Here is a 20,767-nt window from a genome sequence, read left to right on the forward strand (position 1 = left end):
AATACAGATTAAAAAAGCACATAAAGCATTTCTTACACGGCTTCTTAGAGCCAGAGGCACTCCCTGAGCCTCCGGAGCCCCTGGATAGAGCCCTTAACCCCAAATCCCACATTTCCTCCTCATGTTCCTCACTAAACGTTGGAGATTTTGAGATGTGGTAACAAAGTGATAATTTGTGTTGAGAAATTGCTTCAAATATAGATTTTTAAAAAGCAGATAAATAATTTCTTACACAGCTTTTTAGAGCCAGAGGGACTTCCTGAGCCTCTGGAGCCACCTGGATAGAGCCCTTAACCCCAAATCCCAGTTCTCCCATTCCCGTTCCTCACTAAACGTTTGAGTTTTGAGATGTGGTAACAGAGTGGTAATTTGTGTTGAGCCCTGGTGTTTTGGGCTGTTTGAGAGCCCGGCTCGTGTTTGTCCCGCAGGTGTTGTACAAAGAGAACGTGGGGCAGGCGACCCCCACGCCCGTCACCCCCGAGATGGAGCGAGTCAGACGCAACCAGGAGCAGATTAGCTCGGTATTCCCGCAGGAGAACCCTGCCAGAGCTCCCGTGTTAACACCCGGGAGGGCACAGAGCTCTTCTGAATAACCTCGCTCTGCCTGGTTTTATTTAACCCGCTAATTTTTCCTTTCAAAAGTCATCTCCTAAGTACTGGAATTCTAAAGGATTTTTTTTTTTGGTCATTTAACTTATTAATACGATTTTTCCTGACTTTTCCCCCCCTTTTCCTAATTTTAAAGGATTTTTTTTTGTCATTTAACTTGTTAATACGATTTTTCTTGACTTTTCCCCCCCTTTCCTAATTTTAAACGATTTTTTTTGTCATTTAACTTGTTAATACGATTTTTCCTGACTTTTCCCACCCTTTCCTAATTTTAAAGGATATTTTTTGTCATTTAACTTGTTAATACTATTTTTCCTGACTTTCCCCCCCCTTTCCTAATTTTAAAGGATTTTTTTGTCATTTAACTTGTTAATATGATTTTTCCTGACTTTTCCCCCCCTTTCCTAATTTTAAAGGATTTTTTTTTTGTCATTTAACTTGTTAATACGATTTTTCCTGACTTTTTCCCCCCTTTCCTAATTTTAAAGGATTTTTTTTTTGGTCATTTAACTTGTTAATACGATTTTTCCTGACTTTTTCCCCCCTTTCCTAATTTTAAAGGATTTTTTTTTTGTCATTTAACTTGTTAATACGGTTTTTCCTGACTTTTCCCCCCCTTTCGTAATTTTAAAGGATATTTTTTGTCATTTAACTTGTTAATACGATTTTTCCTGACTTTTTCCCCCCTTTCCTAATTTTAAAGGATTTTTTTGGTCATTTAACTTGTTAATATGATTTTTCCTGACTTTTCCCCCCCTTTTCCTAATTTTAAAGGATTTTTTTGTCATTTAACTTGTTAATATGTTTTTTCCTGACTTTTCCCCCCCTTTCCTAATTTTAAAGGATTTTTTTTTTGTCATTTAACTTGTTAATACGATTTTTCCTGACTTTTCCCCCCCTTTCCTAATTTTAAAGGATTTTTTTTTTTGTCATTTAACTTGTTAATACGATTTTTCCTGACTTTTTCCCCCCTTTCCTAATTTTAAAGGATTTTTTTGTTGTTGAAGTTGTTAATACGATTTTCCCTAATTTATTTTGTTTGATCCTAACGGGTGGTGTTGAGTGCAAGCCCATAACAGCCCGGGTGTGGTGTGGAGTTCTGCCCTGTGACAGCTGCTCTGTGCTCTGTAGGTTGCATACAGGGAAGGTTTAGGGAAGGCCACTCCCAGCCCGGTCACTCCGGAGATGGAGAGAGTCAAGCGGAACCAAGAACAAATCAGCTCGGTACTGAAAGCTCAGCCAAGCACCTTGTGTCAAAATAACCATCCTCGGCCAAACTCCACATAATCAGCCTTATTTTCCCAGTCTTCCTTGTTTTTGCCTATTTTCCCTTTGATGTTTTAAACTATTTTTCTTACCTTTTGCCAGTAGCGTTTCAGCTGCTTTGTTTCCCGAGATCTTTTCCACTCTGCGGGGCTGAGTTTGCTTGACCATTAACCCCATTCCCAGGAGCAGCTGGGATCCCTCCAGCCTGAGCTGTGTCTGTGCCCTGCAGGTGCTGTACAAGGAGCACATGGCCAAGGGGACCCCGACCCCGCTGACCCCGGAGATGGAGAGAGCCAAACGCAACCAGGAGAACATCAGCTCGGTGGGTGAAACACAGGAATCCCTGAAACCCTCTCTCAGGCAGGAGAGGCCTGGAAGGATATGGAATTCTTCAAAACTTCCTGGTGCAATCAAGTATTTCTGCACTCAATTGGGTTCTCTTGGGGAGCTTTTAAACGCTTAAATTTCAAATTACTGCCGTGATACTCTGTGACGTATAAAATTGTGGTTCTTCAGTAAGATCACTTATAAAAAATGGTATAAAAATCTGGGGCTGGCCCTTCTTTGGCAGCCTGGTGCTCCAGAGGTGACTCCTGTGCTCCTCCTCCCCTGGCAGGTTCTGTACTCGGACAGTTTCCGCAAGCAAGTCCAAGGAAAAGCCGCCTACGTCCTGGACACGCCGGAGATGCGGCGCGTGCGGGAGACCCAGAAACACATCTCCACTGTAAGAGCTCTGCCAGCACGGCCTTCCCCTGGGAGGTCAACATAAAAGGAGTTCAGTGTAAAATTTCAATATAAAGTTCAATATAAAAGGAGTTCAATATAAAAATAACCCTGCCTGGCAGCAAGGACGACGTGTCCAACCAGGGTTGGGTACCCAAGGCTTTAATGCTAAAGCAAGTCTGGGGTTAGGATTGGGAAGGGCCAAATTCAGGAGCTGGAAACGCCCCCGAGGGAAGCAGGAATGACAATCCTTTGGACTTGCAGGTGAAGTACCACGAGGACTTTGAGAAGAGCAAGGGGAGCTTCACGCCCGTGGTGACCGACCCCATCACAGAGCGCGTGAAGAAGAACATGCAGGACTTCAGTGACATCAGCTACAGGGGCATCCAGAGGAGGGTGGTGGAGATGGAGCGGAAACGCGTGGACCAGGACCAGGAGAACATCACAGGTCAGGAGCCCTGGGCACATCTGCTGCAGGAGGGGTTCAATTTAAGCTCAGCCACATCCATTCCAATTCAACATTATCTGGGGGTGTTCTCATCCAAATCCTTTTTGGAAATATTCTCTGCCAGCAGCTGTAAATCACCTGTGACCTGCTGTCCCCACCTTGATAATGTCACACTGCATTTATGGTTCTATTCTGAGCTCCATCTCTATCTATTAGAGAAATACTGTGCTGTAGATTGATTGTAAAAAAGCCTAGTCTCTGCTGCAGAATTGAGAAGCATTAATTTATAAAATAACGGTGATTTTTCAAAGAATTCCAGACTGGTTTGGGGTGCAGGGACATTAAAGCCCATCCAGTCCCACCCTGCCATGAGCAGGACACCTTCCACTATCCCAGGGTGCTCCCAGCCCCGTCCAGCCCGGCCTTGGCCATTCCCAGTGCTGGGAGGACACAGCTCCTGTCCTGCTGTCCTGCCAGGCTGTGCTGCTCGGCCTCTCCTCAGGAAACCTCCTTTGTCCTGCAGGGCTCCGGGTGTGGAGAACCAACCCTGGCTCCGTCTTTGACTACGACCCCGCCGAGGACAACATCCAGTCCCGGAGCCTGCACATGATCTCAGGTGTGTCCCAGGGGCTGCAGGGGGAATGGGATCGAACTCCTGCAAGGGGGGGTCTGGGTGCCAAACAGAGCTGAGACACCCCAAGGGACACAGGGGACAGGGGAGAAATTGGCTGTAGCTGCTCCTCACCAGTGTAACTAATGGCCAAAACTACATTATTAATTTTCCTATTGTAAAAGGATCCAACAGAGGCAGGACGAGGATTGTTTATATGATCCACAGCTGCCATGGTACAACCTGTGGTTCCTCTTGGAATTACTGAACAGGCTGTTCTCAGTGATCTTTTTATTTAACTCCTGTCTGAGAGGAAAGATACCTGGATGGTAGAAAATTGTGGGGACAGCCCAGTGCTGTGTCAGGAAGAAAATCACAGGATAATTAGAATAAAGATTTTGTAAGCAATGAGGACTAAGGGGAAAGAGTCTGGAGAAAGGATAAAATACCGTGAATATTGAAGAGCTGGACTTCAGCACGGAATACTTAAAAAAGCACTGGGAAATCCCACTACGGTACACTGGGATTGTGGAAAAGTTGAGCTTAGCAGGGCTGGGGTTCTATGAGGTCTCAGCTCTAGGGTTGGGAACTCTGAGAGCCCTGGGGCTGGTGGCTCCAAGTGCCCCAGGGGTGGTGATTCTGAGCCCTGGGTTTGGTGGCTCCAAGAGCCCCAGGGTGGTGGCTCCAAGAGCCCCAGGGTGGTGGCTTTGAGCCCCAGGGGTGGTGATTCTGAGAGCCCCAGGGGTGGTGGCTCTGAGCCCTGGGTTTGGTGGCTCTGAGCCCTGGGTTTGGTGGCTCCAAGTGCCCCAGGGGTAGTGGCTCTGAGCCCTGGGTTTGGTGGCTCTGAGCCCTGGGTTTGGTGGCTCCAAGAGCCCCAGGGGTGGTGATTCTGAGCCCTGGGTTTGGTGGCTTTGAGCCCCAGGGTAGTGGCTTTGAGCCCTAGGGTGGTGGCTCCAAGAGCCCCAGGGTTGGTGATTCTGAGAGCCCCAGGGGTGGTGGCTCTGAGCCCTGGGTTTGGTGGCTCCAAGTGCCCCAGGGGTAGTGGCTCTGAGCCCTGGGTTTGGTGGCTCCAAGTGCCCCAGGGGTAGTGGCTCTGAGCCCTGGGTTTGGTGGCTCCAAGAGCCCCAGGGTGGTGATTCTGAGAGCCCCAGGGTGGTGATTCTGAGAGCCCCAGGGTGGTGGCTCCGAGCCCCCCAGGTGGTGACAGTCCCCGTGTGCCCCCAGTCCAGGCGCAGCGCCGCAGCCGCGAGCACTCGCGCTCCGCCAGCGCCCTGAGCATCAGCGGCGCGGCCGACGAGAAATCCGAGCCCTCGGAGGGCACCGAGCAGCGCCTGTCCTACTACAGCAACGGGGGCTTCTTCACCACCACGGCCACAGGTACAGGTACAGCCACCCTGGGGACACACGGGATCCTCACTGCTCGTGGCAGAGTGTGCAGCAGCCCCCACAGCCAGGGAAAACGTCTCCAAAATGCCGAGTTGTGCACAAGCCACAGCTGTAAATGTGCATTTAAACTGACCTTAACCCACCCTGGGGCCCATCCCTGATCTTTATCCCAACCAGCTCCACCACAATCCCATAATCCCCACACAATGATCCTTCTCCAGACCGCCTCTATCACAATCCCATAATAACCCCACACAATGATCTTTATCCCAACCAGCTCTGCCAGAATCCCATAATAACCCCACACAGTCTTAATCCCAACCACCTCCATTGCAATCCCATAACTCCACACAATGACCCTTCTCCAGACCACCTCCATCACAATCCCATAATAAAAACCCCACACAATGATCTTTGTCCATCCCATAATAACCCCACCCTCTCTCTGCAGTGGGCTACAAGCAGGTCAAGACCATTGAGCTGCCACAGCAACGCTCCTCCTCAGTGGCCACCCAGCAAACCACGGTGTCCTCGGTGCCTTCCCACCCCTCCACTGCTGGGGTGAGTAACCCTGGGGCCCCTGGAGGGGTCACAGCCACTGATTAATTGTTAATTAACACTAATTAATAGTGTTAATGCGAGACCAAGTTGGTGACATCCCAGTCTGTGGGGCTGAGGGTCTGTATGAAACCAGGTGTGACAGGGACTTAAGGGGGACAGAGCCTCCCCTGTGGCTGGAAAGTTGGAATGAGCATTTGGAAACCTGGCATGGGCATTTGGAACCCTGGCATGGGCATTTGGAACCCTGGAATGGGCATTTGGAAACCTGGAATGGGCATTTGGAACCCTGGCATGGGCATTTGGAACCCTGGAATGGGCATTTGGAAACCTGGCATGGGCTCTTCTTCCTACTCAGCCCTTGCAAACTGAGGGCTGGGAGGAAGTGCTTGGTCAGAAATTGCCTCTGGAGTAAAGGACAGTGGGAATGGCATCGCCCCCAGGAACTGCTGGGAGGCAACAACTTGTGAGTGACACTTGGAGCTGCTGGTGCCCAAGGCCACCGTGGGGACACTGCTCAGGCTCAGTGACACCAGCAGCCCCAGGGTTGTGGCACTCAGGTGCCCCAGGGGCTCAGGGAGGGAGGAGAATCCACAGCCAGGTTTGAATGAGCAGCCACACCCTGCTGTGACACCAATCCCATCCCTATGTCCCTTCTGTCCTTGCAGAAGACATTCCAGGCTATGTCAGAGTTTGACTGTGTCCCTTTTGTCCCATGCCAAGGTGTGACCATGTTCCTTCTGTCCTTTTGTGTCCCTGAAGACATACTGTCCCCTGTAAGGCTCTGACCATGTCCCTTGCGTCCCTTCTGAAGAGGGTCTGGGCCACGTCAGGGTGTGGTCACGTCCCTTGTGTCCCCTGTAAGGCTTTGGCTACGTCCCTTCTGTCCTGTGTCCCTGCAGAAGACGTTCCAGGCCACATCAGGGTGTGACCATGTCCCTTGTGTCCCTTCAGAAGAGGTTCTGAGTCATGTCAGGGTGTGACCACATCCCTTCTGAGCTATGTCAGGGTGTCACCACGTCCCTGCAGACGTTCCAGGCCATGGCAGAGCGTGACCACGTCCCTTTGTGTCGCCTGTGTCCCTGCAGAAGACATTCCAGGCCATGTCAGGATGTGGCCACGTCCTTTGCGTCCCTTCAGAAGTTCTGAGCTATGTAAGGCTCTGACCTTGTCCCTTGTGTCCCCCGTGTCCCTGCAGAAGACGTTCCGGGCCATGTACGACTACACGGCGGCGGACGCGGACGAGGTGTCCTTCAAGGACGGGGACACCATTGTCAACGTGCAGGCCATCGACGAGGGCTGGATGTACGGCACCGTGCAGAGAACCGGCAAAACCGGCATGCTGCCCGCCAACTACGTGGAGGCCGTGTGAGCCCGGCCGGGGAGGGTGCCCTGGGGACGGGACAGCTCAGCCTGGGGAGGGACAGCTCAGCCTGGGGTGGGACAGCTCATCAAGGGATGGGACAGCTCAGCCTGGGATGGGACAGCTCATCAAGGGATGGGACAGCTCACCCTGGGGTGGGACAGCTCACCCTGGGATGGGACAGCTCAGCCTGGGATGGGACAGCTCACCCTGGGATGGGACACCTCCCCCAGGAGTGGGACACCGTCCCCAAGCCCTCCTGGCCCCCTCAGCCCCAACAGGAATAACTGCAGAGCAAAACACACCTGGAATATTTCACGCCATGTTTCCAAAAGTACCTCTAAGCACATCCTGCCTTTCTCCCAGTGCCAAACAGTCCCAATTTTTTCTGGTATTTCAAACATTTCATCTAATATATTAGATCAGATGTAGATATCTAACATATCTACATACTAAGATACTACACAACATCTCCAAAATTCCATTGCTAAAGATTAACACACACATTATAGGATTCATTATCCAACAAAGAGAATTTTTATGGGCTGTTCTAAAATGTTTCAATCTCTTTAATTTCGTTTTCCATTTAAGCTTTGGATTTCAACCCGATTTATTTGGGGAGGGAAAAGCAAGCACCCCTCTCCTGCTTGCTGAGCTCTCATGAATGTTCTCCTGCAACTGTTCTGGGGGCAAAAGCTGTGATTTCTTGTAAATTAGTGATGAATAAAGCTGAGGTTTCTGCAGTATGGATGGATGGGTGCTGTGGTGCTGGGAAAGGGAATTCACCCCACACTCTGTGCTGAGCAAGGACCCAGATCTGGGGTTATTCCACACTTGAACATCAGATTTTGCTTCATCTGCTGCAGCACCTGGCAGCAGCCCCTCCCAGGGAAGAAGGGAATAAAAACCCCTGGATATTGTGTCTCCCAGAGATTAAATCCCAGTTAACAGCAGGGGCTGTAGCATCACCCCTGAGGAGTTCAGAGTCAGAGGGAATTCCCAGCAGGGGCACGGGAAGGGAAATGTCCTTCCCCAGGGCAGGTCCAGGACTGCCAGCACTGGGAGCTGGGATCAAAACCCTTCCCATGGCTCAGGAACATCCTGACCTGGAAAGCACATCTGGAACCAGAACAAGAAAACCCACAGAGCTTCCCCTTGCAGCTCCAGCTGTTTGTCCCATCCCTTTTCTCCATGAGACACAAACAGGGTAAAAAATCCTGAGAGTTTTGCAGCCCAGATCCCACCCTGTCCTGGAGGATCTGCTCCCACCTTCCCCCAGCACTGCTGACATTCCAAGGTCCCTCCCAGCCCTGGGAATCCAGACCTGAGGGGAAGCTGGAGAGGGACAAAGCCCAGAAGCCACCAAACCACGAGGCCACACCAAGTCTGGGAACTATCAGCTCTTTTATTTGCCCATGTAAAAGTTGGAAAAGCACCTGCAGCAGTTCCTCTCAATAAACACCCATCTGGATAGCTACAGTACAATATATACAGATCAGAATCCCACAGGGAACACCTGGGAGTTCTGGCTGAAGGTCTCCAAGCAGCAGCAATGCAATCCATGCAATTAAAACTCCATAAATTATTACCCAACATCTGCTGTGAGTCTGTACACAATATACAAAGAGCTCTTGTCCAAATCCATCATTTCCTCATGGAAAAGTCTCCCCACCAGGAGAGCTGCAGCCAGCAAAGGCCAGGGGGCACAGCCTGGGGGGCTCTGCAGAGTCTCTCCTGTGCAAGCACATTTCCTCTGAGCTCGAGTCGTACAAAAATACGTGGAAAAATAGATCCAGTACAAATCCCAGGCTCCTGCTGGAGGGAATCAAGCCCAGCTCACCTCACACGGGCTGCCAGAGCTCCGGAGGAGGCAGCTGGGCCAGGAGGGGGCAGAGCTGGCAGCTGCAGCCCTCAGCCCGCTCTCAGCAGGAGCTTGCAGCAGTAAGAACACTTTGGGTTTGAAAAAAATAATTTAATTACTCTGTTGGTTTGGTTTTTCACAGTCTCTGCTATTGCACAGCTTTGTCAGGTTTTCTTTCACGGCCCGAAAGAAAGATGCATAGCAATCCCACAGGAACAGCTCTGCCAGGGAGGGAACTGCCCACGGCTCTGGGAGCGGGGAGGAACCAGCAGAAAATAAAGGCAAAGACATAAAGGGCAAAGAAAAAAAAAAGGCAAAAAAATAAAGGGCAAAGAAAAAAAAGGCAAAAAAATAAAGGGCAAAAAAAAAGGAGGGGAAAAAGGAGGGGAAAAAGGAGGGGAAAAAGGAGGGGAAAAAGGAGGGGAAAAAGGAGGGGAAAAAGGAGGGGAAAAAGGAGGGGAAAAAGGAGGGGAAAAAGGAGGGGAAAAAGGAGGGGAAAAAGGAGGGGAAAAAGGAGGGGAAAAAGGAGGGGAAAAAGGAGGGGAAAAAGGAGGGGAAAAAAGGAGGGAAAAAAGGAGGGAAAAAGGAGGGGAAAAAGGAGGGGAAAAAGGAGGGGAAAAAGGAGGGAAAAAAGGAGGGAAAAAAGGAGGGAAAAAAGGAGGGAAAAAAGGAGGGAAAAAAGGAGGGAAAAAAGGAGGGAAAAAAGGAGGGAAAAAATGAAAAAAAATAGGAAACAAAAGGAGAAAAAGGGAAAAAGAAAGGAAAAAAAAGGAAAAAATAAGAAAAAAAAGGAGAAAAAGGGAAAAAGGATAAAAAAAGGGAAAAAAGGAAAAAAAAAAGGAAAAAAAAAGGAAAAGGAAAGAAATAAAAGAGGAAAAAAAGAAATGAAAAGAATCCATGAAGATGTTAAGAAGCTCCCCTGCAGCCCCAGAGCCGGCTGCAGGAGCAGGTGAGCAGTGAGGAGCCCCCCCGGGCGGTTGCGGCTACTCGGGGGTGCCCGCGGGGGGCGGGCAGGGCCAGCGGCCCCGCAGGCTCCGGGCGATGCTCGCGGCCATCCCCAGCAGCTGCTCCTGCATCTCCAGCAGCTGCCGGCCCGAGTAGGCCCCGAGCCCCTCGGAGCTCAGCTGGGCTGCCAGAGCCTGCACCTGCCCCGGCAGATCCACGGCGGGCGGCTCGGCACTGCCGCTGCTGCTGCTGGTGCTGCCTGCGTCCACCAGATCTGCAGGGAGGGAAAGGAGACAATGCAGGGAAATCCCAGCACAATTCCAGCTGGTTTGTACAAAATCACATCTCTGAGCAGCCTGCAATGCATTTATTCCAGGGAAAACGTTCCCAGAAAGGCACTGCACCCTGCCCTTCCTCAGGGTTAGGATAACCCTAAACCCAAAATAATTCTCTCCACCAGCACAGCAGAACCCTCCAAATCCAAAGCAAAAAGCCACCAGCAAGGTACCTGCTGCAAGTTTTTCTTCATCTCCACTCAGAGATTTCTCCTCCACATCATTCCCAGGCTTCTCAGCATCTTCAAGCACTGTGCTTTCCTCCAACACCCGAGATTTCACCTGGGCGTGTTTGGGGGAGAGAAAACATTTTTAGATCGGAAAAAAAAAAGGTGAATAATAAATAAACTATAAATCATAATAAATTATAAATATTATAATAAATCAAATCACTTTTCCTGTTAATAATAACAGCTTAACCAAGCCATCTGTATCTTGAATTCATGGTACTGAGGCAGGCAGGGATTAAATTTTAAAGTGCTGTTTTTAATGAAGGAAAAAGGCACCATTCCTGCTGCAGTAAATGGGATCAATTTTGGCTTCCAGGGTGCTGAAATCCCACTTTACCTGCTGCTCATGGTATCCCCTCAGAGCTCGTTTGACATTGGAGACCTTGGGGGAGCGGATGGGGAGGGTTTTGATCTCCAGGGCTGTCAGAGTGCTCAGGTCTCCCACGGTCTTGATGTTCTTGGCTCGGATGAGCTGCCCCAGGCCCCTGGCACTGCAGCAGGGGAGGCAAAATGGGTTATTGGTGCACAATCAGGGAATATCCCCAGCTGGAGGGAGCCACAGGATCATCACTCCAACTCCTGGCCCTGCACGAACTCCCCAACCCTGGGGAGCTTTTCCGTCACCAAAAAAGCTGAAAAATGCCAACAAAATATTCAAGTTTCTTCCTCACCCAATCAACCCCATTCCCTTTAAAGAATTCTGGGTAAAACTTAGGCTCAGTAAGAGCTCGGTCTTTACTGAAATCACCTCCAAAAGCAAGGAGCCACTGACCAGATGTTGGATGTGATCTGAGGTAAAATGACATCCACAGGGGCTTTGCAGCCGGCCAAGGCAGGGTACACAAACTCCGAGAGGCACGGCAGGGACTCCTTGGACATCTCTGTGATCTGGGACAACACAGGCAGAGCATTAAATTCACTGTCACCCACTGAAAACAGGGGAAAAAAAATAGAAGGGAAACATGAACCAAAGCACTTCTTACTAAACACTTCTTTGAGCTCTTAAATTTAAGGGTACGAGATCCTGGGGACAGAAATCCTTTGGTTGGAGTGGTAATGTGCTGGATAGAAAAAGAGGAAAAAAACATCTCAGGGTGGTAGGAATTGAGTCAATGGTAGGAATTCAGTTAATGGTGAGATTTTAGCCCCTGAAACCTCAGAGTTCACAGTAACAGAATGAGTCAGGCTAAGGCAGTTTTGTTTCTTACACTTTTGCTCCTCAGCCCTTACAACTGTGTGTAAGTGACTACAAACATGCACCAAAGCCATGCCATTTCTGATAAATACACAAATACTTGGGACACACAGAGAGTATTGTACAGGCTCTACCCTGACCTGCATGTTGGAGAGGATTTTAAGGCTCCTGGAGGAGGGTGAGGAATGGGATCTGATGACAGGACTCCTCCTGTCGATGTCGTCTGCCAGGCCCTCCTGGAAAATGGGGTTTGCAAAAGAGACTCGGCGGATCTGAGGAGAGAGAGGGAGGTTTCAGAGCGGGAACTCAGCCCAGCACAGCCTGGGGAGGACACGCTGAGGAGACAAAAAAATTCAGTTTGGCATCACTGAAGTTCTTGAAGAACCCAGGGAATGTTTCAGCCAAGGACAGGCTGAGGATTCCCTCAGAAATCTCTGTGTACAACCCTGAGCGTGCTGCTCCTGGATGTGCAGCGATCCAGGGTGCTCTGCTTCAAAATAAAACCCTCACAGTGCAAATCTGGCACATTCCAAACCCAAACCTCACCATTCCTGTAAGATTATTCACAACAGTCACCAGTTATTTAACAGATCTGGAGTGATCTCAGTTCCCCACGGAGCAGCACCCAGTTCCCAGGGGGTACCTTGTTGGCAGGCGACAGGGAATCGTCCTCCTGGCTCCTCTTGACGCCTCTCTTGAGGATGCTGGTGGAGGGGGAGGCTGAGGGGGACCACGTGCAGCGGGCCTGGAGGCTGGTGGGGCTCTCAGCCACCTGCCCTGGGCCATCCCCTGCCCCCTTCAGGGGGGAATCCACGCTCGGCTCCGCCACGGCCACGCTCTCAGGCACTTTGATTTCATTCTCCTCCAATTCCTCCTTCATCTCCTGATCTGCACCAACATGAGTTTCCCCAGCACAGTTCTCAGCTTCTCCTTTATCCTCCTGATTTCCTTCCAGCTCCTTCACCTCTTTTTCCTCAGGTTTGCTGTCGACACTCAGCTCCTCAGGCACCTCCTCCAGCTCTCCATTTTCCTTGATTTCCTCCTTTTCTGCAGCTGCTGGTTCTTCCCCCTGCTCCCCTGAGTCCAGGCAGCTCTCCCTGGGCTCCTCAGGAACACTCTCAGGCAGAACCTGCTCTGTTTGCTCCTTCTGCTCAGCAGGTTCCTGTATTTCCTCCATGGACTCGGTGGTTTCAGCTGCTGAAGCCTCTGGATCCTCAGGATTCTGCTCCTCCACCCCCACGGTGCTTCCCTGCAGGTTCTCCACATCCATCTCCTGCCTGTCCAGGCTGAAGGTGCAGGGTTCCTCAGGAGGGTGCAATGGAGTGCTCATTCCACAGGGAGCCAGGGCCAAGCTCTCCTCCAAGTCTGAGGGACCAGAAACATTCTGAACTGGGGTCTGGGCTGGGGTCTGGGTGCCCTCAGGCTCCTCCAGCTCAGCTTTCTCCATTTTAGACTCGGAGAGCTTTGATTCAGGCACCTGCAGCTTTGGCTTTTTGAAGCAGCAATCGCAGCTCTTGATTTTTTTCACCCTTTTGCTTCTCTTGTTGTGGCACTCAGGGCTCTGCACAGAGGAGGGCTCAGCACCTGCAGTATGTGCAGCTGGGGCACAGTCCCCTGTGCTGCTGTGCCTCTCCTCTGCTGCCCTCCCATCCTGCTCAGGCTCACAGGGGCTGCCCAGAGACTCCATGGATGCCTCAGCCTTGTTGGGCTCCACGCTGGTGTCCTGCAGAGCTCCTGGACTCTCAGAGCTGCCAGAGCCCTCAGCCTCCGCAGCGATTTCCTGCTCTTCCAGGCCACCAGGCTCAGCTGGCACTGCAGCCCCTGTGCCAAGCTCAGGCTCACCTTTACTGGCCTCCAGGGCACTCTTGGTTTCACTGCCCTGGGCAGGTCCCTCAGGGCTCTGGCTGCCTGCCTGTCCCTCTTTCAATTTCCCTTCCAGAGAATTGCTTCTACTCCTCACTTTGATGGTTTTTTTCTTCCTTGTGCTCTCCTCCTTGCCCTCAGAGCTGTCAGCCTCAGAGTTTTCTATGCTGGCCAGCAGCCCTTGGGAGGATCTCCTGGTGTGGTAGCGCGGCCGCTCCACCTTTGGCCCTGCTGTGCCTTCCCCCTCTGCCCTGGGGGCCTCCTCTGCCCTCCTGCCAGCCCTGCCAGGCTCCTCCTCCAGCCCCCTGAGAGCAGGGCAGTCCTTGGAGCCCCACTCCTCTGCCGCTCTCTCGGGCTGGCTGCTCTCTTTTGTGCTCTCCGTGGTTTTCCCAGGAATTCCTTTCTGCTTCTGGGATCCATCCCCTTTGCCCTGGGACAGCTTCTTCTGGCCAGCTTTCTCCTCCTCTTTCCTCCTGTCTCTCTTTGGGGGCCCATCCTCCCTGTCCTGGCTGCCCGAGGAGCTCTCCAGGGGCTCCGAGCGTCTCCTGGAGGAGCGTCTGAGCTGCTTCTGCTGCGGGGACGCCTGAGGCGCCGGGCTGTCCTCCCCTGGGGGCTGCTCGGGGCAGCTGCTGCCCTCTGGGGGGGTGTTCTCCTTCGAGTCCGTGTCCTGCCCCCGGGCCTGGTCCATCTCGGCGATGGCGCCCTGGGCGCTCTGGATGTCAGCCTCTGTGGAGAGCAGCACCTGCGAGTGGCTGAGCAGGATGTGCTGCACGTCCTGCCCCGCAGAGCCCAGCTCAGCGCTGCTCTCCAGGCTCTCAGGGGGCTCCTCTGGCCTGCCCTGGAGTTTGGGTTTGCTGCCCTGCAGCTCCATCCTGCTCTGCCGGCGCGTCACCCTGCGGGCAGGCACGGCGGCCTCGGCTTTCGGGGGGTTTCTGCCCTCCTCCCCAGATTTCTCTGCCTTAGCCCCAGCCCTGCTGTCACTGCTGCTCTGCCGTGTGCCTGCCTCAGGAGGGCTCCCAGGCAGCTCTGACACAGAGCCCAGAGGGGCTGGGCTGAAGGGCCTGCTCTCCGCAGCCCCGAACTTCTCCAGCGTGACGAAGGACTGGCGCCGGCTCACGGGCTGGGGCGTGCCAGAGACCATGTCACTGGAGGCTGAGCTGCTGGTGACATCTGAGGTGTCCTCCTTCCCCACTGAGCTGCTGGTGACATCTAAAGTGTCCTCCTTCCCTGCTGAGCTGCTGGCATCCAGGTGTCCATCTGGGGTGTCCTCCTTCCCCACTAAACTGTTGGTGACACCTGAGGTGTCCTCCTTCCCTGCTGAGCTGCTGGTGACATCTAAAGTGTCCTCCTTCCCTACTGAGCTCTTGGTGACATCTGGGGTGTCCTCCTTCCCTACTGAGCTACTGGTGACATCTAAAGTGTCCTCCTTCCCTGCTGAGCTGCTGGCATCCAGGTGTCCATCTGAGGTGTCCTCCTTCCCTGCTGAGGCCTCCTGAGGAGCTGCTTCCACAGAGCTTGTCTCCATATCTTCTCCAATGGAGGTTTCCTCTGGGATCATCTCAGCTGTCTCATTTTTGGCCTCCTCCTCGCTGGTGCAGGCTGGGCTCTCCTCTGAGTGAGATCCTTCACTCCCCACGTTCTCCTCCTGTCCCAAAAACATCAACAGCAAAAGGTTTGTCCCAGGAATCAAATGGATCAGTTGTACTTGCCCAATGAATATCATACAACAGTCAACTGCAGTTCTGGTGCAATAGAAAACAACACACCCACAAGGCTTTTCTAACCACCAAATGATTTATTATCTGTGCTTCGATAGCTATAAAAGACGCTTTTTAAAACCATTTAACCCTAAAACAAATAACCACAAAAATGCTTGAAGTTTTGCTGTGTTTCACCTGCTCTGACTGGCTGTTAGCACAGCAGCTGTTCAGGCAAGTCCTCCCCAAAAGGAATTCAGGAATTACAGTGTTTATCCCAATAAAATACTGGGGCAGCACAGGCACGTGAGTGATCAGAAACTGCTCACATAAATCCTCCCGTCCTAACATCAAATAACCAGTGATTTGGCCTAAATGACATTCTAATTAATCCTAAAGGAATAAATGATATAAAGCAGAACACTGCAATGGTGTTAAATTTTCTCTCACTTGGTGTTGAGAATGGAGAACAAATCACAAAACCTCTCATGCTTGGTAAAAACTCTGATTTTAGTGACCATCAGCCAATGGGAAATTACCTGAGGTTGGTTTGCAGGGTCTTCTTTGGCAGTTTCTACTGCAGGTGGCATTTCCCTAGAAGAGAATGACTGAAATCAGTGCTGCTCCAAAGGAGAACCCTTAAACCACCACAGCTGGGCACTGGTACTCACAGAGAATCCTCCTGGCTCTGGCTGTACTGGGAGAATGAGCTGGTGTCCTGGGAAGCATCCAAGTTGTTGTACATGGCAGGAATGTCAGCTCTGGAACAACACCAGGAACGGGAATTTATTATCTCCTTATTTCAAGGCCATTCTTATCAGCTGCATTAAATCTTTACTTTTGGGGAATAAAAGCTTTGATTGGGATTCCCTCTCTGCAAAGGATTCACCACAGCCCAGAGGAGTTCCTGCCTCAAGTCCTGCTTACACTGCTGCTGCTGCCTAAGCACAGAAACACACCAACATTAATTTCTCTCATTAAAAGAGATCATTCTAAAGGTTCTTCTGCAATCAAGATGAGTCTTGGGAATATCCTAATTCCTGACTAAAGAAATCCCATCCTCAGCTTGTTTTACCCAATCCTTTCATTCCCACGATTTATGAAAAATGACATCTTGTATTTCACACTCTGAGTCACAAAGTGAAAATCTGAACTCCAAACTCCAAACAGACTAGAGAGAGTGTAATTAATCAGAAGAGGAAATGCCACTGCAAGAATAATTTGGTTGCTTTAATACAGCAAAGCAAGGAACTGTCTTAGCTTTAAACTCCATAACTGGTATGGAAGAACAAGACTCAATGGCCTGGGGAGGTGTGAGAAACAGGAACTGAAGTTAAGTCAAGCTCAGCTACTCAAGGAATGACATTTCACATGAAGTTAAAACAATAAATGACAGACCTCTTTGACCTAAGCACTTCCTTCTGATGTTCTGTCAATATTCTTGGTTTTGTTTCTGGAGGAATAAACACAAAATCAACAGATTTCTCCTCTTCCAGAAGCGTCTCACTTGTTGTCTTAGGAGATGGAAATTCTAGTTTTAACTGCAAAGAGATAAAAAACCACCAAATCCTGGGTTAGGAACAAGAGAGGAGTTGAAAATCAGGAATTTCTGAAGGGCATGGCCTATCTCTGTGAGGGATCTGCCAAACACAGAGCCCACCAAAACCCAAATCTGTCACAACCTCCACAGAAAATTCTGACAGGAATATTAACTCTGACTCTGCTAGGTGGCCCAAGCAGGAAAGAAAAATATTTCAGCATCCCCAAAGTGCTGATTTAGCCCCGAAGAGCCTGGACTTGATTGCAGGACCCCTCTCTGGGATCACTTTACCTTTGCAGGTGTTGCTTGCACGTTGCTGGGCTTGTCCTTGCCATCACTTTTGGCTTCACTCGTCTGTGCCAAGATTGAATCTCGTTTCTGTCCCACCTTCACCTCCATCCCACTGATCTTTGCATCCAGCTGGGAATTCTCCATCTGTCCACAGAAAACCACACTGAATGAGCTGTGGGAAGGAACTCCAAGCTCACAAACCCACCCTGTGGTAATTTCTAGAATAAAACCATCCCACACCCACGGATTTCTTTTGAATTATGTAGAGGGCAACTTAAAAAATTATTTATTTCAAAGAAAGTCCTAGAACTCAAATTCCTAGATATCAACTTAAAAAATTAATTATTTCAAAGAAATTCCTAGAAGTCTGAATTTACAATGCAGGAAGTGGCAAAAACAAGCTGAGCCTTTTGATATTGCTAACCCAGCAGAGTTTATCATCCTTAATATGAAACCAGTGCAGGTCAATCAGATTAAAAATCCCAGCTGACCTTTCACTCCCTGCTGAACAATTCCCAACAAAACATTTACCAGGTCAGAGAAGGGGCCACTGCACTCCTCAGACACCTCAATGCTCTCAAAACCAGGTAGCAGCAGAGGGATTTTCTTTTTGGCTTGGCTTAACACAGACCTGCTCAACAACAAAAACCAGAAAATGATTTTAGATTTACGGGAGGGGAAAGGTGCAGGGAAAGAGCAGCAGCTCACAATGCAAACATGCCCAGCTTGCCCAGGGCACCAGAATGGCACAGCACCATTTATGAGAGGATGGGAACAATGCAAAGCTGTGTTGTAGTGTGTTCATTAAGTTCATTTAATTCCTCCCCCATTTTATGTATCTAGGGTGGTTCTGCCCTCCTCAGTTTTCCCGCCACAGCCCTGCCAGTTCTATTGTCAATCTGTTAGGTTATGTAATTCCTCCTCCCCCTTTTCCCTTATATATATGCTTTTTCTCCTCCCTGGGCCAAGTCAATCACCCCCCCACTCCACCTAGCATTCCAGAAGCTTCTCCTCTTTGGGGGTTGTGTTTGGCTGTGGTCCCAGGGCCCCTCCCATACCTGGTACCTATTGGGCTCTCCACTGTGTCATTTGTATAAATTCATCCCCTCTTCTCCCCCTATTGGTTTTCTGTAAACCCCTCCCGGGTCCACTCCTTCCCTTTAAAACCCTGAAGCACCCATTGTTCTGGGTCATTCGCTGGGACATCGTGGGCTTTCCAATAAACCAAGTTCAGCCCCCAGTGAGTGTCCAGCTCCTTCCTTCTCGTCGTTAGCAGCGATCCAGTCTGCAACCAGCACAGCCCAAGGCCTTACGACACCGAGGGTGCTGGCAGGTCATGGAGCTGGGTGTCAGCCTTAACCTCAGCTGGCCACACTCTGACCTTCCCTGCTCTAAAGGCCAAACACACCTCGCTGCAAAGCCCTTCCTTACTTGAGCTGCGGGGGGTAGGTGAGGGAGGAGGCCCTGGCGAAGGTGCAGTTCCAGAGCTGGGCGCTCTGCTGGCGGATCTGCCGGCTCCGGTGCTGGAAGGCCGCGCACAGCACCGGGCTCAGCTGCTGCAGCAGCTCCGAGTCGCACGAGCCCGGGCAGTGGCACTGCAGGCACTGCAGGATCTCTGCCAGCAGCTTCTCCAGCTCGGGGGGAACAAAACACAGCGGGGTTAATAAAAATTTCCAACAAAAATTCAAAATATTTGAGTTAAGAGTTAATTTTCGACATGAAATAACAGCCCAAAATGTAACATCGCATTAAAGTCCCAGGGCTGAGTGCTCCTCACTTCTAGAAATTCAATTGTAATTTTTTTTAAATTTAAAATAATTTAAATTTAAATTTAAAATAATTTTAAAATTAAATCTCTATCCTCATCACATTATCTTTTCTTAACACAGCACCGGGCTCAGCTGCTGCAGCAGCTCCGAGTCGCACGAGCCCGGGCAGTGGCACTGCAGGCACTGCAGGATCTCTGCCAGCAGCTTCTCCAGCTCAGGGAGAACAAAACACAGCGGGGTTAATAGAAATTTCCAACAAAAATTCAAAATATTTGAGTTACGAGTTAATTTTCAACATTATTTTTACAGTCCGAAATGTCGCATCACATTAAAGTCCCAGGGCTGTGCTCCTCACTTCTAGAATTTCAATTTTAATTTTTTTTAATTTAAAATAATTTAAATTTGAATGAATTTTAAAATTAAATCTCCACTATCATCACATTTTTATTATCTTTTTTTAATACAGAAAAAATGGCAGAATTCGGCTGTTCTGCATCTCCCCCAAATCCTTACTTCTAGAATTTAGATTTTAAATTCAAAAGAATTTTAAAATTAAATCTCTACCCTCATCCCATTTTTTATTTTGTCACAGAAGAAATGGCAGAACTCTGCTGTTCCACATCTCCCCCAAATCCTTAATTCTAGAATTCAAATTTTTAATTTTTTAAATTTTAAAGTATTTTAAAATTAAATCGCTACCCTCACCACATTTTATCTTTTATTTTAATACAGAAAAAATTGCAGAATTCTGCTGTTCCCTATCTCCCCCAAATCCTTACTTCTAAACTTTAAATTCTATATTTTTTAATTTAAACGAATTTTAAAATTAAATCTCTATCCTCATCACATTTTTCATTATCTTTTTATAACACAGAAGAAATAGCAGAATTCTGCTGTTCCACATGCCCCCCAAATCCTTACTTTCTAAATTTTAATTTTTTTTAATTTAAAAGTTTTTTATTATTACAGGAGAAACAGCCCACAGTGATTTCTGCAGCAGATTTACCTTGTTGTTCAGACTGCTGTACACTTTGGGCACCTCAGGGAGCCTGCCAAGACAAATTCAATTTATTTCTATTTTGCTGTCTCATTTATCCCAAGCATAAAAAATTAACTGATTCCAGCACTGCACACTGGTTTCAGAGAGTAACTTGATGGAATAATTTTGTGAAATGAGCCTCAGTTGGGGATTAAACAACTTCCTGATGGAGTTTCCCAGATCATCCTTTAAATTCCATGATATGCTGACTTCAGGAGGAATTAATGGAAAAGTCAGTGGTAATCAATACAAATTTAAAATTAAAGCTTTTCTTATAAATGAACTTCTAATTGCACTCTAAATGCTCCCCTTAAACACATTTGCATTAAAAAGCTGAAGTACCACTAAGCAATTCCATAAACTAAACAATTCCATAAAAATAAATAGATTTCACATAAATAAATATATTCCATGTAAATATATTCCATGTACAAAAAAATCTTTAGGTACAATTAGCCAGGAAAACGTGAGCAATCTCCATTTTTAAACTCATTTTCTAAGCCTGTGATCTCCAAGTTGAAGAGGTTCCCAAATTTTTATTTGCTTCCACATGTCTTTCTTCAAAAATATTTATCCAACTTTTCCTTTTTCAGGAATAAATCTTTTTTAAAAAAATGATACTCAGAAAAAAATCTTTTTAATTTTTATGAATAAATACAGGGAAAACAATGCTCAGGAAAAAAGCACCAAGCAAAGTTTTTCCCAGTATTTTCTTCTGCTTCAAAACTTGAAAGATTTTGGTGCACCTCAAGAAATTATCAATAATTTCCTAGAAAATTTAATGTAAAATTCTTATTTTTTTCTTAAAAAATTTTCTTTATTTCTATCAATGAATATCCTTACTGCAGGGTGTGGAAAGGAAACCTCTGAGCCTTGCAGAGATGCCAACAGAGTCACTCTGAAGAGATCACAATTTGAAATATGGAGCTTTTTTGAAGCCCTGCAGACCCTGAGCTGCACTGTCAGGGAGATGTTTTATGAAAAATGCTTTTGGATTATTTCTCTTGAGAAGCTGAGAGGCCTCAGGAACAAAATGTAA

The 20,767-nt window shown here is 48.7% G+C and overlaps 2 protein-coding genes across 39 annotated transcripts in view; one reads left to right on the forward strand and one right to left on the reverse strand.

Moving 5' to 3' along the window:
* NEB (nebulin) overlaps positions 1–7,709 on the forward strand; it is a 100,086-nt gene extending 92,377 nt beyond the window's left edge. For 27 of the 38 annotated variants that reach the window (XM_063161506.1, XM_063161516.1, XM_063161505.1 and 24 more), the window contains 9 exons: positions 429–521; positions 1,741–1,833; positions 2,105–2,197; positions 2,492–2,599; positions 2,863–3,046; positions 3,570–3,662; positions 4,881–5,039; positions 5,494–5,603; positions 6,799–7,709. In XM_063161506.1, the coding sequence (XP_063017576.1) occupies positions 429–521; positions 1,741–1,833; positions 2,105–2,197; positions 2,492–2,599; positions 2,863–3,046; positions 3,570–3,662; positions 4,881–5,039; positions 5,494–5,603; positions 6,799–6,972 (1,107 nt within the window). In that variant the 3' untranslated portion in view covers positions 6,973–7,709. The remainder of the gene's footprint in view (positions 1–428; positions 522–1,740; positions 1,834–2,104; positions 2,198–2,491; positions 2,600–2,862; positions 3,047–3,569; positions 3,663–4,880; positions 5,040–5,493; positions 5,604–6,798) is intronic. The other 11 variants (XM_063161527.1, XM_063161523.1, XM_063161526.1 and 8 more) reach the window with 5 other exon arrangements.
* Positions 7,710–8,348: 639 nt separating this feature from the next.
* The window catches only part of RIF1 (replication timing regulatory factor 1), a 37,353-nt gene continuing 24,934 nt past the window's right edge, over positions 8,349–20,767 (reverse strand). Inside the window, exons 22-35 of the mRNA XM_063161343.1 lie at positions 19,696–19,738; positions 18,352–18,554; positions 17,452–17,551; positions 16,921–17,064; positions 16,488–16,630; positions 15,761–15,850; positions 15,629–15,683; positions 12,173–15,037; positions 11,670–11,801; positions 11,318–11,395; positions 11,107–11,222; positions 10,672–10,825; positions 10,278–10,386; positions 8,349–10,043 (exon numbers count right to left, since the gene is read on the reverse strand). Of these exons, the coding sequence (XP_063017413.1) occupies positions 9,808–10,043; positions 10,278–10,386; positions 10,672–10,825; positions 11,107–11,222; positions 11,318–11,395; positions 11,670–11,801; positions 12,173–15,037; positions 15,629–15,683; positions 15,761–15,850; positions 16,488–16,630; positions 16,921–17,064; positions 17,452–17,551; positions 18,352–18,554; positions 19,696–19,738 (4,468 nt within the window). The 3' untranslated portion in view covers positions 8,349–9,807. The remainder of the gene's footprint in view (positions 10,044–10,277; positions 10,387–10,671; positions 10,826–11,106; positions 11,223–11,317; positions 11,396–11,669; positions 11,802–12,172; positions 15,038–15,628; positions 15,684–15,760; positions 15,851–16,487; positions 16,631–16,920; positions 17,065–17,451; positions 17,552–18,351; positions 18,555–19,695; positions 19,739–20,767) is intronic.

Source organism: Melospiza melodia, chromosome 8 (assembly GCF_035770615.1).
Source record: "Melospiza melodia melodia isolate bMelMel2 chromosome 8, bMelMel2.pri, whole genome shotgun sequence".
NCBI classification, from domain to species: domain Eukaryota; kingdom Metazoa; phylum Chordata; class Aves; order Passeriformes; family Passerellidae; genus Melospiza; species Melospiza melodia.